At 47.4% G+C, this 14,092-nt stretch overlaps 4 protein-coding genes across 4 annotated transcripts; 1 reads left to right on the forward strand and 3 right to left on the reverse strand.

The window, feature by feature from the left end:
* Window positions 1-439: 439 nt before the first annotated feature.
* SERLADRAFT_472558 (uncharacterized protein) lies at window positions 440-3,150 on the forward strand (the record flags this gene model as incomplete). Its single annotated transcript, XM_007320631.1, has 7 exons — window positions 440-644; window positions 702-932; window positions 991-1,636; window positions 1,687-2,862; window positions 2,911-2,985; window positions 3,063-3,082; window positions 3,135-3,150. The coding sequence occupies 4 exons, from the start codon at window positions 570-572 to the stop codon at window positions 1,713-1,715; spliced, it is 981 nt and encodes a 326-aa protein (XP_007320693.1).
* A 518-nt stretch (window positions 3,151-3,668) lies between these two features.
* Window positions 3,669-4,869, reverse strand: SERLADRAFT_394896 (uncharacterized protein; the record flags this gene model as incomplete). Its single annotated transcript, XM_007320632.1, has 6 exons — window positions 3,669-3,692; window positions 3,753-3,900; window positions 3,961-4,208; window positions 4,264-4,365; window positions 4,422-4,598; window positions 4,664-4,869. 3 exons carry the CDS (start codon window positions 4,580-4,582, stop codon window positions 3,977-3,979), a joined length of 495 nt encoding a protein of 164 aa, XP_007320694.1.
* A 24-nt stretch (window positions 4,870-4,893) lies between these two features.
* Window positions 4,894-9,467, reverse strand: SERLADRAFT_451042 (uncharacterized protein; the record flags this gene model as incomplete). The annotated part of the gene is made up of 13 exons (XM_007320633.1): window positions 4,894-5,457; window positions 5,509-5,618; window positions 5,676-5,910; window positions 5,964-6,243; window positions 6,303-6,633; window positions 6,686-6,786; window positions 6,836-7,017; window positions 7,075-7,563; window positions 7,619-8,159; window positions 8,215-8,400; window positions 8,457-8,828; window positions 8,889-9,003; window positions 9,068-9,467. 13 exons carry the CDS (start codon window positions 9,324-9,326, stop codon window positions 5,110-5,112), a joined length of 3,549 nt encoding a protein of 1,182 aa, XP_007320695.1.
* A 280-nt stretch (window positions 9,468-9,747) lies between these two features.
* Window positions 9,748-13,644, reverse strand: SERLADRAFT_416752 (uncharacterized protein; the record flags this gene model as incomplete). Its single annotated transcript, XM_007320634.1, has 12 exons — window positions 9,748-10,976; window positions 11,030-11,046; window positions 11,107-11,215; window positions 11,272-11,424; window positions 11,482-11,540; window positions 11,596-11,706; window positions 11,761-12,021; window positions 12,111-12,428; window positions 12,487-12,836; window positions 12,891-12,906; window positions 12,968-13,013; window positions 13,072-13,644. The coding sequence occupies 12 exons, from the start codon at window positions 13,261-13,263 to the stop codon at window positions 10,260-10,262; spliced, it is 2,349 nt and encodes a 782-aa protein (XP_007320696.1).
* Window positions 13,645-14,092: the final 448 nt, after the last annotated feature.

A 14,092-nucleotide genomic window follows, 5' to 3' on the forward strand; every position in this document is an offset into this window, starting at 1 on the left:
AGGCATGCATGGATTGAGTTAAAGGAAGGGAACGCAAGATGGACCGCTTCTCCATCTGCTAGTCCATGTATGGGTCATGACTTCAGGGCGTCGAACAAGAGAGGATCATTAGTGACATACCTACAATGTAGTCTCCGTGGTTTTTATAGATTCGCACTCAGGATAGAAGTTAAAAACGGAGGAGTGAGGTAGAGTTGTTAGGTGAAGATTAGTTGTGGAACGACATAGAACATCTTCAGTGAAACTGTTTAAGTAGCCTCAGCCTCTGCAAAATCTTTTTGTTCGGATCTACCGGTAGTCTGAGACATCAACTTACACGCTTTCAAACTGAAACAAAAGAGTGTTTCAGATGATCATAGCGATGAACAAGACAACGCGCCAACATGCTTGGCATATGTCAAGAAATAATAAGAAGGAGTGTGAAAAGCGATTGTACTGAGACATGGACAAAAAAACGAACTTGAAGACAACCTATATTAGGATAGCTTACTAAGATATCTCAGCGGTGCCACACCGGCGCCTGATTCAGGTTTTGCTGAGTAACATTGTAGTATACCAGGACTACAACGATGCTCGCCGTACAACGTCCAACAGAAGTACCAGATCCTTCATCTGTCCCATCAAATGCACCAGAACATTGTCCAGTGCGTTTCATTTTACAATATCGGTAACTTGACCCATAATTCACAATCATTCAACAGGGAACCGAATCAGAATTAGCAGGAAAAGCAGATGCATGTAATGGATGTGCAAATCAAGAAATATGTGCATCAAACAAACCAAAAGGTCCTGATCCTGCTCTTCCATTCATTCGTGAACGCATGTCTACCGTGAAGCGCAAGATCCTGGTTCTCTCGGGTAAAGGTGGTGTAGGCAAATCCACGTTTACAGCACAACTTGGATGGGCATTTGCTGCCGATGAGCAACTGCAGGTATGTACGTATGATATACTGCGGAGAACCATATCCTCAAAAATATTTTTCTTCGAAGACTGGAATTATGGATGTCGATATTTGTGGTCCCTCAATACCCACCATTCTGGGTATCGCCGCTGAACAAGTCCACTCATCGTCATCTGGTTGGTCTCCTGTCTATGTCCAGGACAACCTTGGCGTAATGTCCGTCGGATTTATGCTTCCTTCGTCAAAGGATGCTGTCATGTGGCGCGGCCCTAAGAAAAATGGCCTCATATCTCAATTTCTCAAAGATGTCGACTGGGGTGATCTCGATTATCTCGTCGTTGACACACCCCCAGGCACATCAGACGAACATCTCAGCATCGTTCAGTTCCTCAAAGAAAGCGGTATAGATGGTGCGGTGCTTATCACAACTCCACAAGAAGTCGCGCTGCAGGACGTACGCAGAGAAATTAACTTCTGCAAAAAGGTCGGAATAAGAGTGCTAGGCCTTGTTGAGAATATGTCGGGTTTTGTGTGCCCAGGATGCAAGACGGAATCGCAGATATTCAAACCAAGCACCGGTGGGGCTAAGAGGCTCGCAGAAGAGACTGGCGTTGAGTTTTTAGGTGCAGTCCCGCTAGACCCGCGGATAGGGAAAAGTGCGGATTATGGGGTTAGTTTTCTGGATGAATACCCGGATAGCCCGGCAACAGCTGCTTATCTCGATATCATCGATCGTGAGTCAATCGTGTTGTCATTTTCTATTCATCACCTAACATCCATACAGGGCTAAAGCACATACTCGGCGATGCGTAGATGGCGTAATGATATTCAGATGCTGGCATTCTTTATTGTTTAAATTTTCAAGAAGTTCATGGAATATGTATCAAGGTCAAATGTTTTTCAACAGTGACAGCAGCACTCTAACTCTGTATCCATTATTAACATCGTTTGTGCTTGTAATACACATTGGTTTTACTTCTATATTCATTGTGTCCGAATCAACCTTTTCTTTTCTAATATTATCAGTCCTCCGAAGCTTCACTAGTTCTCCCTTCCTCTCCCTTGTCCTCTTCTCCTTCTTCGCCCTCCTCAATGCCGAACTCCTTTGGTAATTCAGATGGAGGTGCGTCTGCCTCGGATTCTCTATTGCGCACAATATACTTCCCAATTGGCGCGACACCTGCTAGTCCCCCAGGAAGACCTTCTACACTTTCATGAATAGATACGGTCGAAAGCGTACGCAGTAACTTCCGCGTCACCTCTCCTCCCGTCGTGGACGCTGCACGTGAGCGGGCGGGTACGACATACCCTTGAGTCGGGAACGCAATGCCACTACTGTTGCCCATGGTTGGTAGCCCGTCGATGGTGGGGAGCTGCTGCGAATTCATCATTGGCGAGTTAACTGCTGAAGGCTGTCGTGAGGGTTGCATGATGCTAGAGCGCCTCGCGTATGTCACAACGGGATCTACAGGAGTAGTCGCGCGAAGGAAGTCTATTGCTGGAGGTGCGAGATTCTCATCAGCATCGCCCTTATCCTCCTCTCGCATTTCCTCTGGGCTGTCCACTCTCAAATTTTCCAACTTTTCCGTGATACTATCTGCGACGAGTACTGGTGCAGGGGTAAGGGGCGCCTTTTCAGGATTACGAGGTTGTGTACTTGGTTCTTCACCGACAGCATTCGTGCTTCTTGATGGGTCTGGTTGCGCATCACTTCCTACACCATCCCGGGAGATTCCTCTAACTTCCATTCTATAGTCCTCGATCTCATTCCACAGCGCATCTCTGAACTCATCCAAGGTCTCTAATTTTTCGATATCACGCCACTTTTCAAACTTCTCAGGACATTCCGGCTCGTCGTTGACATCATGATAGGACGCTAGCCATGGATGTGCAAGTGCGTCGATGACATTTATCCGTTCGCTGGGATCGAATTGAAGCATCTTGGTAAGGAGATCGATAGCTTGTGTGGAGGTGAAAAATAATCGTTGATTAAATAAAGTAAAGTTACCTAGAACATCAGCTGTCGGTATCAGTTTGCGAAATGGAATAGCTTTTTTGATGGGCAGTGATCGCACATATGCTTGAGCCTGCATTGAACGTACAATGAGATGACCATTTCACCTCCACAACACTCACCTTATCGCTACCTATGCGCTGAATAACGCGTTCTTCGGGAGTACCTAAAAAGCAATGTAAAGGTTATGCAAAGCCAGTCAAGCAATCAAAATTCACCAAGGACTTCCAAAATCTTATTCAGTTGGTCGACTAAGCATCAAACGATTATGAATATCAGGGGTAAATTATAAACTATTCTGCTGACCATAACTGGGAAAATATGTGTTATTCACTGTAGGGGCCTGTGAAGGTACTGCAACTTACTCCTTTCCCTTGAAAAGTGGCCTGCCGAGTAGCAGTTCAGCCAGAATGCAGCCTATTGACCAGACATCGACTGGCGGTATTAACTGTGGTCAGAATTGATATGAATCCCTAAGAGCCTGAACATCTCACTTGAGGTCGTATACCGTCTACATAAAGTAAATGATTAGCTTTCAAGGCCAAACATATTTAGATTGAGAATATAATAACCTAAAAGCCAACATAATTTCTGGAGCCCTGTACCACCTTGTTGCGACATACTCAGTCAAGTGATTGGCGTATTCGTCTGGCGAAGAGTCAAAACCTCTGCTAAGCCCAAAATCACATATTTTAAGTTCGCAGTCCGCGTTGACAAGTAAATTCCCCGGTTTGAGATCGCGGTGTATGACTGAGGCTGTGTGAATGTACTTCATCCCTGAATATATGAATATATGCCCATCAGTAAGCGAAGCATATATTCGGGAAGCAAAGAACCTCGAAGGATCTGGTAGAGGAAATATTGTACGTGTTCATTCGTGAGATGCTGGCCTGACTTGATTATTTGGTGTAAGTCGGCTGAATGATATATGAGTTGCCTGGGTGAAAGTCAGCAAGAGCTAGAGAAGAACATGCCTTCCATCGGCTATAAGTTATCAAACTGTTCAGAGAGCAACGAGGATAATGTCACAAATATGAACCTCACCTCCATGAAGATATATCTATGTGGCATAATTAATAAGCACGGGTGTTAGATTGAGACGAACGCACACTTCGTGAAAATCGGGTGTTATTGCGTCTACGTCAATCAATCCTGTGATATTCTCATGGTTAGCAAAGTGTCTGAGGAGTGTGATCTCCCTCAGCGCTCTTTTGGCCAGCTGTATCTTTTCGAAAACTCGTGTTACCAATTTGATTGCAACTGTCTGCCCAGAAATTTCATCCGCTGCAGAACTGTCGCGTTGAAAGATCAGACATCGAGGTGACCTATCGAGTGAGATATTCATACATGACCACGCCGTAGGCTCCAGAACCCATCTCCCGCACAAGTTTCCACCGTTTCTCGACATGAAATACCTTTCCAAAGGATGACATGAACGAATGATAACCCCTTGATTGGCTGTTCTGTGAAACAACAACGCCAGTGGTCTCAGCGGAGTACTTTACCTTTTTCTAATGTGATGGTCCGTGAATTGATTAGACGGCCTACGGATGCGAGATCTTCCTCGATCCATGGTAGCAGAACATGGCGAAGGTATCGGAGAGGATGATTTGTCGCGATTCGAAGACCTCTCGCGATCGTTTCGACGACGCTCATCTCGAGGCATTGTCGAATGACGTAGTCTATGGCAGAAGGAAATGGGGCACATTGGTACTCCAGAACAATGTTCAACAACTAACAAAGGTACCTAAATCGTGTGTACGATGGCCACGCACACTACCACAGCGCTGTTTGTCAGGCGAATGCAGACTTGATCAGAAATGGCTTGGAAACAGGTGTTTTCGTGGTAATTTTCTCAGTAAAATGGCATATATTGAGCCGCACGCTATGCTCTGGACAACGGATGATGGTGGTTGGATGATAGATAGATCGTGTGTTTTCTAGAAATTGTCCAGGCTGACCCGAACTCTGCAGTGGCAGAACAAACAGTACTTGCACGCGTCGCCGCCGCGGCCATTGACGCAAATCTACAGATAAGATCTTTACGTACAGCTAAGCAGTAGTGAAAGTCTAAATATCATTATTGCTACACATGTACGATGGCTTAGACAAAGAGTGTGCAAAGTCTCTGAAAGCCCAGGAACAGTCCCTACATCCTATATGATACATACTTTTACCATAAATATTTTCATCCTATGCAGCTGGAACGATCGCCTCTGAAGGCACCAATGGCGTGCTGCCTTCATCCTCTCCGAAAATATCAAGAAATCCGGCAACCCTGGCCTTGTTTCCGGCTTTTTTGGTCACGTAGTCCCGTAGCCCAGACTTCAGGCTCGGCTGTTTGTCTACAAGCTCGCGGAGTTGTTCCTTAGGTAGCTGTAACAGGGCCCCGAAACTAGCAGGCGCGATAACTTTAGCACAACGTATGAAACCTTCCCATAGATGAGGATTTTGCCATATCTTCTTGGTAATAAGGCGCGACAACAGCGTGGTAGACACGAACCCAACAAGGGATTTATAAGTCGTGACCGCTTGAATCACCTAAATGGAAAAAGTTAGCCAGTGGAATCACAAAAACATGCGAGGACTCACAGTACGGAGAAACAGTACTGGTAAAACCGGTTCGTCCACAATCTGTTGCATCACCACAGCTAGAATTTCGGAGCGGAAAACGTCCGTCATAGAGAAACAAATACCGATGGCTGCATGTGAAAGGGAGACGGTTAACCGGCAGTAAGGCATCAAAAATCAATGCAGACCTTCGATAGCACTTTTCAGTCCTATTTCCTTCTCAGCCTCGTGTAATAACACCATCAGCTCAGCCGGCGTCAGTAATTCACTCTGGCGCACGCGTGGCAGGTTCGACGTTACGCTCCCAAACGTTTGTGGGGGCGTGGTGACGACAGATCCAAAAACAGAACGAACCAGGTTCTTCGGTTCTTGTTGGCCATTAAGAATGGACACGATTCGAGGGAGATGGCGCATGATATCCGGCTTCCAACATTAAGTTTAGTAATGCATGACACAGAAGGAGTTTATTCGCATACCTTATCCATTTCCGCAATAATAGGAATGAGAAAACGGGCATCAAGATCCCTTTCGCTGATAAGACCTTTGACTAATGCTACCAACTGCGAACTAGGTCTTCCATGCTCCGTAAATATGGTCAAAACACGCAATGCCAGCGATTCGGCCCCTGGGGGGCAAGTCCGCATGAGCGTCAGGAGTTTGCCATTGCTTGATCCAAGAGATTTGATAAGAGCTGTGATGAGTTCTTGTATGGCGCCTTGCACAGACACCTCCATTTGACTATAGGCCGTAAAAATCCTGTTCGAAGCAGCACCTCTGTGAATCAGAACAAAAACACATGATGACATGTGACGTACTCATCCAAAAACTCTGGAACCTTGACAGATAAGGCAAATAATAACTCTACATGCTGCAAGATTTGAGATTTCCTTGCTGGTATATCAATATCCTCCGGCAAGTACGGTGTTTGCACCAGTTCCTCTGAAGGAAGTTGGCCATCTTCCATATTGTCTTCTAATATCTCCCCATCCATAGGGTCGTCAGCAGGTTTATGATCCGCCTTGGGCGGCCGTATTTGCAGACGACGCAGTATCTGCAGAGCAAATTCACGTATCATACCGTCCATAGGCTGGGAATCAGGGACCCAGCGCTTCACCGTATTGATGGCGGCGCGACGAGTGACCGTTTCTGTCGACAATATCAGTTAGCTATTATGAAGGATGACCATTCAGGGATGTACCTGGGTGAGTGGTAAGCTCCAGGAGAACGTGTAAAGCATCGGCCCTCAAAGAAGGCCGCTCCACAACAAAATCGCGAAGGCTAGTGAATCCGACATGCATCCTGCGACCAACTCTTAGCACAATAATCCAGACAAAAGTAGAATACTTACTTATCAGCCTCAACCGAAAGATCACGCAAGAGATGCATGACATCAGAAGGTACAGCTGGCAAGTCGAGGAGGAAACGTGAAAAGGCTTTGTCTTTATTGTCAGGTTTGCCTTCAGGCTTTCCCTCTAAAATGGTTTGATAGGTAGCAACAATTTGGTTCAACCATGAATCATAATTTGATCGCTGGAGAACATTTTGCGCCTGAGTTTATATGTTGGAAGAAATACAACGTCAACTTACCCAATTTGGATCGTCTGCGAGACGTATTCGGTCATTATACCACTCCTCATTCATCCACGAGGTCGCGAGCCGTATCCTAGCAGGAAAGTCGGCCATAATATAGTCGCATAGCGTCTGTCTCAGCTTGTCCTGTCGCACATAGAAGTCCAAAGTCATGTCGTCCTGTGCGGTCTTCGCTGCATCGTCGCCATCCCCTCCTTCTTCTTTGGGATCAGCGACTCGAGTAATCATACGTATTATAAGTAACATCCACATGTCCATAGGCGACATTCCGTTGCCTTGCGTTAAATCTTCTCCGCCTAACATAAGGTCCTCTGTGCCGTCCCATATTCGATTAACTGAGTTTCGCATTAATTGATTACGCTGATCTTCTGAGAGTTCTTTGGGTGATGGCAGCTTGAAGTCCTTTAAGTCCAAGTCCATCAAAACAGTTTCTGGAACATCAGCCAGAATCATAGCATCCTCAGAAATCGAGGGTTCTCCCGATAGCTGGTAATAAACATCCTTAGTAACGATTAGCAAAAATCTTAAACGAACTTATTACCTCGAGATTCAGTCTATCAGGCTCATACTCCATCTCCTCTTCGTCAATATCCATTTGAAGAGGGTCAACAGGCTCATCCTTTACAAATGATGGGGGAGGTTCGACGGATTGACTATGGACACGAGGTGTAGGAGTCGGCAGAGTTGCTTCAGGTACAGGTTGTGGAGGCTGCACGGGGGGAGTAGGGCTAATGCCCCGACTTTGACGATATGTCTGCACAAGCGCGGACAAACTTGGTTCAGTAAATGCTTGAAGATTAGCTACAATGAGCTCGGTTATAAGAGCAACTGGTAGCGATGTAAAGTCAAAGTCTGCAAGGAAAGCGGCAGAGGAAGCAGCGATGTCTTGATCGAGCTTGACGCGCTTTGCATCTACATCTTCTGCAGGAGCCGACGGGGGGCGTTTTCGAGAAGCCTCTGCAGCATTAGCGGCTGCAGCAATTTTGCGAGCCTTTTCGTCTGCAGTGGCTCTATCCATACGGGCTCCTTGTTGTGACAACGCCTCATTGATCTGGGCTCCAAATGAGGACCCGTGAGGACCTCTGTATGATGCATTCGATAAGATTAGTGAAACAGACGAGACAAACTTCAACATACCGCGAAATATGTATAAGCAATATTCGAACCCCCTTTTCTACACTTTTAATAGAAGAAGCCGATAACCCAGCAAGAGCGGCAGGTGTCCACGAGGCTAATGATGACACGACCAATTGCACTAAATGAGGACGCTGTTTTATCAGATTAGACCAACTATTCAAGATGGCAGACAGTAAGTCGGCGTTCCTGTAAGTATAGTTGTCAGATATGATCATTTCATTTACAGTTGAGGGAAGGCTCACTGGCTGGTGTACAGCATGGTGATCACGCTTTCGAGGAGTTTCATGCCCTCAGCTTCCAAAGCTGGTCCTGACATGAAAGGATGGTCTGCAGGAACAGAAGAAATATTTGGATCGTTTTTGTTTTGAAGCTGCAGATACACGAAGTTTGGAAAGTACACCGTGAGTATGAAGTAGTATGTAGAGCAAAAGGTATTGAAAACTACCCTAGGGTCAGATACGCCACGCGTTTGGACGATAATTACCCGCTGCATGAACTTTAGGGATGATATCCGTATGCCGTTGTTGGCTTTGGGAGCCCATACGAATTCGAGGATGCGTGCCTTGCATTGAGACAAGGAATCCCAAGGCTGTCTGTTAGTGCGGTTGGAACACCTGTCGCAAGATAGGACTGGTGAACTAGAGCAAGAGCATATGGGGTGCAATAACGCGTACAGCATACGAAACAGCAGTGGGTAGACTGTTGTTAAACATTGTATTGCGACCTTGATAGTGTTTTGGTTTGAATCATTGAGGAGAGCCGTCAATGTGTCCACGGACTGCGAAGCGACTAAGAGAGAACATTAAAAACTTAAGAATCCGGCAAGAAGGAAAGCCCTGAAATAGAAACTAACGTTGTGTGCGGACTTCGAGAGACAAACTGGAGCGACAGATAGCAAAGTGCAGCAGGTCCAAGACCCATCTTTTGAGGAGAGAGTCCCCTGAACCGGATACAGTTTTGACGAGGGTTGTACAGAGAATGGGTATAGGATTTGGGTGAGCTTCAAGTGATTCACGTAATGCAGCCAGTAAATCAGCCTGCTCTTTAGAATCAGGCGGTACAGCTAATGCCGCAGAAAGAGCTTGCAGAGGGTCTATCGGATTACCTGCCATTTTGAAAGCAGCCTCCAATTGCAAAGCTGTAGCCTATAAACCAGCCTTATAAACTGTATGCTGCGCCCGTAGGAAAAGCGTCGCAACAATGGCCACTCGACCCCCGTGTGGCCACCGCAGTCGGAGTTCAAACCATTCCCTCTGCTCACCATGGTACGTCCTGTGCATCCACAGACAATGCCAGCCCTCTCATCTTGCTTTTGTCTCGACAATAGGCTGCTCAGCATTCACAAGGAATTCAGACATTGCTTGAGGCAGAGAAAGAAAGTGCCAAAGTCGTGCAGCAGGCCCGTCAATGCACGTCTCACTCATTTCGTATTGTCCATGTGGCTGACTTTCCATGTATCAGACCGTGTACAGAGACTAAAGGACGCACGTACAGAGGCCGCCAAGGAGATCGAAGAGTACAAGAAGGCCAGAGATGCCGAGTTCAAAGCCTTCGAGTCCTCGGTATGTTGACTTGGATTATTTTTGGAATCACTCCATCATATCGACGCGTCCTTAGCACGCCGGTACCACCTCTGTGGCTCAAAGCGCAGTTGACAGAGAAACAGACTTGAAGCTGCAGTCCATCGTTGGCGCGTACCAGGCGAACAAGGATCAGGTAGTTACCAAACTTATCGATCGAGTGGTGCTCGTCAAACCCGAACTTCACCGCAATTTGCGTAAAGTAGAGACCGCATAAATTAATCGGTGATCAACTATGGACTCTGGCGAATGCATAAACTACACTGATTGTAACGAAGACAAATAATATCCTTTCAAGCCACTTCAATTAAATGCTCTACAGTTTCGTAGGTGAATAAGTAAGGATGAACGAAACAAGGATGGGCATATATAGCCGAGTATGCAAACGGGGAGCATGTAGCTTGCAAGCAAGCCGTCCACCGTAAAGGAGTGAGTACAAAAAAAAATAGAAAAGGGAAGGGGTAGTTAGCTTTGCCTCAAAACGGTGGACTCGTTCGCCAGCCATTTCAAACCGACCGGCATGCCGGTGGTCAATGTGCGGGGGGAGGAAGTGATGAACTCGGAAGGGGAAGACAATAAGGGTGAACGTAAAGGATCTTTGGGAGTACGAGATGACTGTGGCACAGCGAGATGCTGGGATGGACCCGGCCAGCTGGAAGGGCCGGAGAACGAGGAGGGGGTGCCGTCATTGGGACTAGGGGCGCTCCACGAATCGAGCAGTCCACTTGCTTTGAGCGAGGGTAAAGAAGGAGGACCCTCGACACTGATGTGTACACGCGGGTTGGGTGTGCCTTGGAGCACCGGGTCTATATCGGTGTCCTTCACTAGCCTTCTTTGTTCACTCTCTCGGGTTTCAACATTTCCACCGGACGGTCCTCTCCCATCGTTACTTGACCGATTATGCAAACGTAGATCATTCAAAGGGCGGCCGATCGATGGATAGCTCGGTGATAAGGTCACGTTCTTGTTACCAATATGGCCCATCTCACCGCTCTCTCGTTGTTGTGGCGCTCTATCAATAGGCATCGTCGTGGGGCCCGAGTGAAGGCGTGTCGACGTGGGTGGGCGCATTTGAGGTGCTGGCGTACATAGATCTTGAATCCTGACGCCCCATACTTCTTCAAATTCATCCGCCCAAGACCGTACACGAGGATGATCACTATAGCAGTATTTGATCAAAGGCTGTGAGGGAAGAAATTTTAGCAAGCCTCCCGAACAATATACCGAGCGCATACCCAAACTGCCGCGGCCACTGGTAAATATAGAAGTCAGTGATTGGGTTTGATTTGCTAAGAAGTGGGCGTCGACTCACATATAAGGCTGTTCTTTGCTCTCCCACCCAAAGCAGCCATAATGGTATCCATTCTTTCAAGCGCCCATGTTGGCCCACCCGGCATAGCGGTTCGGCATCTTTGTCTGGCCTGAAGTCATACCCTTTTCAGTCAATTAACGGTGGAAAATTCTGATTGTAACGTACCTGATTCAAAGCGAGAACACAAGAAGAGTGGATGATATGCATGAAGCAGAAGCACCATGCGCCAGTATTAGAACTGGTCTCAAACATAGACATCTGAATTTGTACATTCTCGTCAGAATAGCTGAGATGATCGGGAAGGCTTGCAGCCCATGACTATTGTTAATCATGCTCATTAGGAACTGCCCGGGTCGTACATTAGAGTGGGCTGACCTTAAGTGCCGCCTCGGATTGCATCAAAGTGGCAACTGGGTGTGCGCCAGAATCGGGGTCTGTAAAGCAGCTAACTTGAAAATGCGGACGAAGAGTAAAGAGAAATGAAGCTACTGTTGAAGATGTCCATCGTAGTTTCAATCTTTGCGTGAATGGAGAAAACACGGATGAGGTGGCCAAATTCGGAAGCATATTGCGTAGTAGGAGCAGGAAGGTATAAATATTCTGTGCAATGAATCAGTCATAGTTACGGGAAAAAGCATAACAATAGAATCTGACCTGGTAAAGTAGAATGAACCGCTAATTCGAAGCTCGTCTCGTCAACCGGCAGCCTGAGCATGAGTTCGCTCTCCTTGGGCGATATCTGGCGCTTATAAAGAACGGACGACATCAGGTCCGTAAAATGTACAAGCCAAAACACGCGTCGAACGCATTCACGTTCAATGGAGTTATGGATGAACTCTACTGAAGGAACCGGGGTTAAAACTGGATTGTCCGATTTATGGACTCCAAGCGTTTCCAGGACCTGCATTGTGAGGTCTGTCATAAATCAATACAGCTGTCAGCTTTCGAACTACCGCGTGCCACCCGCGCACAAGCGCAAAGTCTTGCCGATCCGTATAACGTACCGTGGTATCGTGTATTCCATGACGGCTTAGAAATTGACTCATGAATTTGCAAGAGACACAAAGCTTGTGCGGTCGCTAGGCTGGGCTCGCAAACCAGGCGGCCAGAACTATCGAACATTATTGAAGCAGCATCTTCGGCGAACTGTTGACCAGCTAAACGAGGAGGAAAAGTCCGAATGCGCGGCTGCTTTGACATCGGAGCGGCAAGAGCACAAATAGCATGCAAAAGATATGACGGGACGCGGTTATGGCTTAGTGCAGCGGAGAAAGACGGCTTGTGAATTATCATCCGATGAGGATGACGATGAGTGAAAAATACTATGATCATGTGACAGGTTAGAAAAAAAGAAGCAGAGTAGAAGAATAAAATACAGACGGTTGACAAGTTCCCTTGTGAGAGAGGGGTTAAGTCCGGAGGAACGGTCAACGACGCCAATGCTCCGAGGGATGGTGTCTGCGGACAAACTATTTTTGCCAGTTTCGGCCCTGAATCGCTTCCGTGAAGACGCAAGATCATCGTCGGAATGAGATGAAGAGGAATCCCCTTTCTGGATAGAAGGGATAGTAAATGTTTGTTGTCCAGACTGGAAAGATTCGGAATAGTTGATGTAAGACGTTGGACGGGTTTCCGACGGAATATCCGGCCTCTCCGTCTTAAAAGGTCTAGGGGCAGGAACTGGTCGACCAGAAGCATCTGTGTACGTACACTTCTTAGAAGCAAAGTAGCTGCCAGGGATGTTGTATGAGGCAGTGAAGGGGAGTTCGGTGGGGAAGACTTACCAGTTGCTGCAAGGAGCTAGAAGGATAGGAGGGTCAGTGATTGGCGGAGATGGAAGTGATGAACGGCTAGAACATACCTGTACCGTCACAGCGCCGTTTGCTCTTGTGACACGCATCGCATGCCTTGTAGTTCCATTGATGATGTCAAAAGAAAGGAGTCGTGGAAATGAAGAGGGCATACCTTTGCAAGCCTCTTGCGTTTTGGACCCTTCATGAACGCGATGGTGGTGGTCTCGGGCTTGTCCTGGTCAGGAGAGGAGTCTGATGCCGATTGAGGAAAGCGAGGATCCGCGGGGGAATGAGTATGGGACACGAAAGAGATGGGCTGCAAGATAGAAGAGGAGGTCTCACGAGAGCGAGCGTAGGGATCCATGGCGAATTAAAGCAGAAGAGTACAGTTGCGATGAAGGTATGGGTGTGCGATTATGGGGAAAAGGGAGTACAGGAGTAAATAGGAAGACCAGCGTAAGGAGAATACAGACTTGAGAGGTGGCAGGGATGGTGGAGGGAAGAGGAAGGAAGGATAAGCGCTGGATGGCCAGGAGCAAGGAAAGAAAGGTGGAAGAGAGCGAGACTTATTATGGAGAGACGGGTGGCATGCAGAAGGGCCGTGAGTGACAAAAGCTAGTCCGAGCGAACAGTTCCCAAGTAAAAGCAGCTGTAAAAGCGTTAGCATACGCTTAGCACATTTATATTATTATTATTTCTGACACATGAAAATCATCCCATATACCCCTTATGGGCATACCTCTTCTGCCACCGCCGGCCGCGTCCGGTTCTTTCCGCCTACCAGCAGCCCTGCCGAGGACACGTTGTTTCTCATCTTATTTTGGTCCGGCGGCTCTAACGCCATCTGTTTCCGCTCTACCTCAGGGTGTGCCTGCACTGCGAACAAGGGAGTGCTGCGATGGGGCTTGCATAGCACAGCACGTTGGGCACCTCGATGTCCGCGACCACTACGTTATGCGGTGGAGGACACCCTACGGCACCCATGTTCATAAACTTTCACTCCACACTTCCTTGGAGACAGGAACACTCCAAACAGAACAGCCGTGTTCCTTCACGTCCCCGGCTTCTGCCCATTTCGGATGCCGTAGGGCTTCTTTACATACTTACCGTCGGCAACGGGCCGTCGCTGCGGGGAGGAAACACCTATTTTGCCGATCGCAAACTCTCCTCACGTGTTTTCCGCCGCCGGGTGG

This window comes from Serpula lacrymans (assembly GCF_000218685.1).
Source record: "Serpula lacrymans var. lacrymans S7.9 unplaced genomic scaffold SERLAscaffold_10, whole genome shotgun sequence".
NCBI lineage: Eukaryota > Fungi > Basidiomycota > Agaricomycetes > Boletales > Serpulaceae > Serpula > Serpula lacrymans.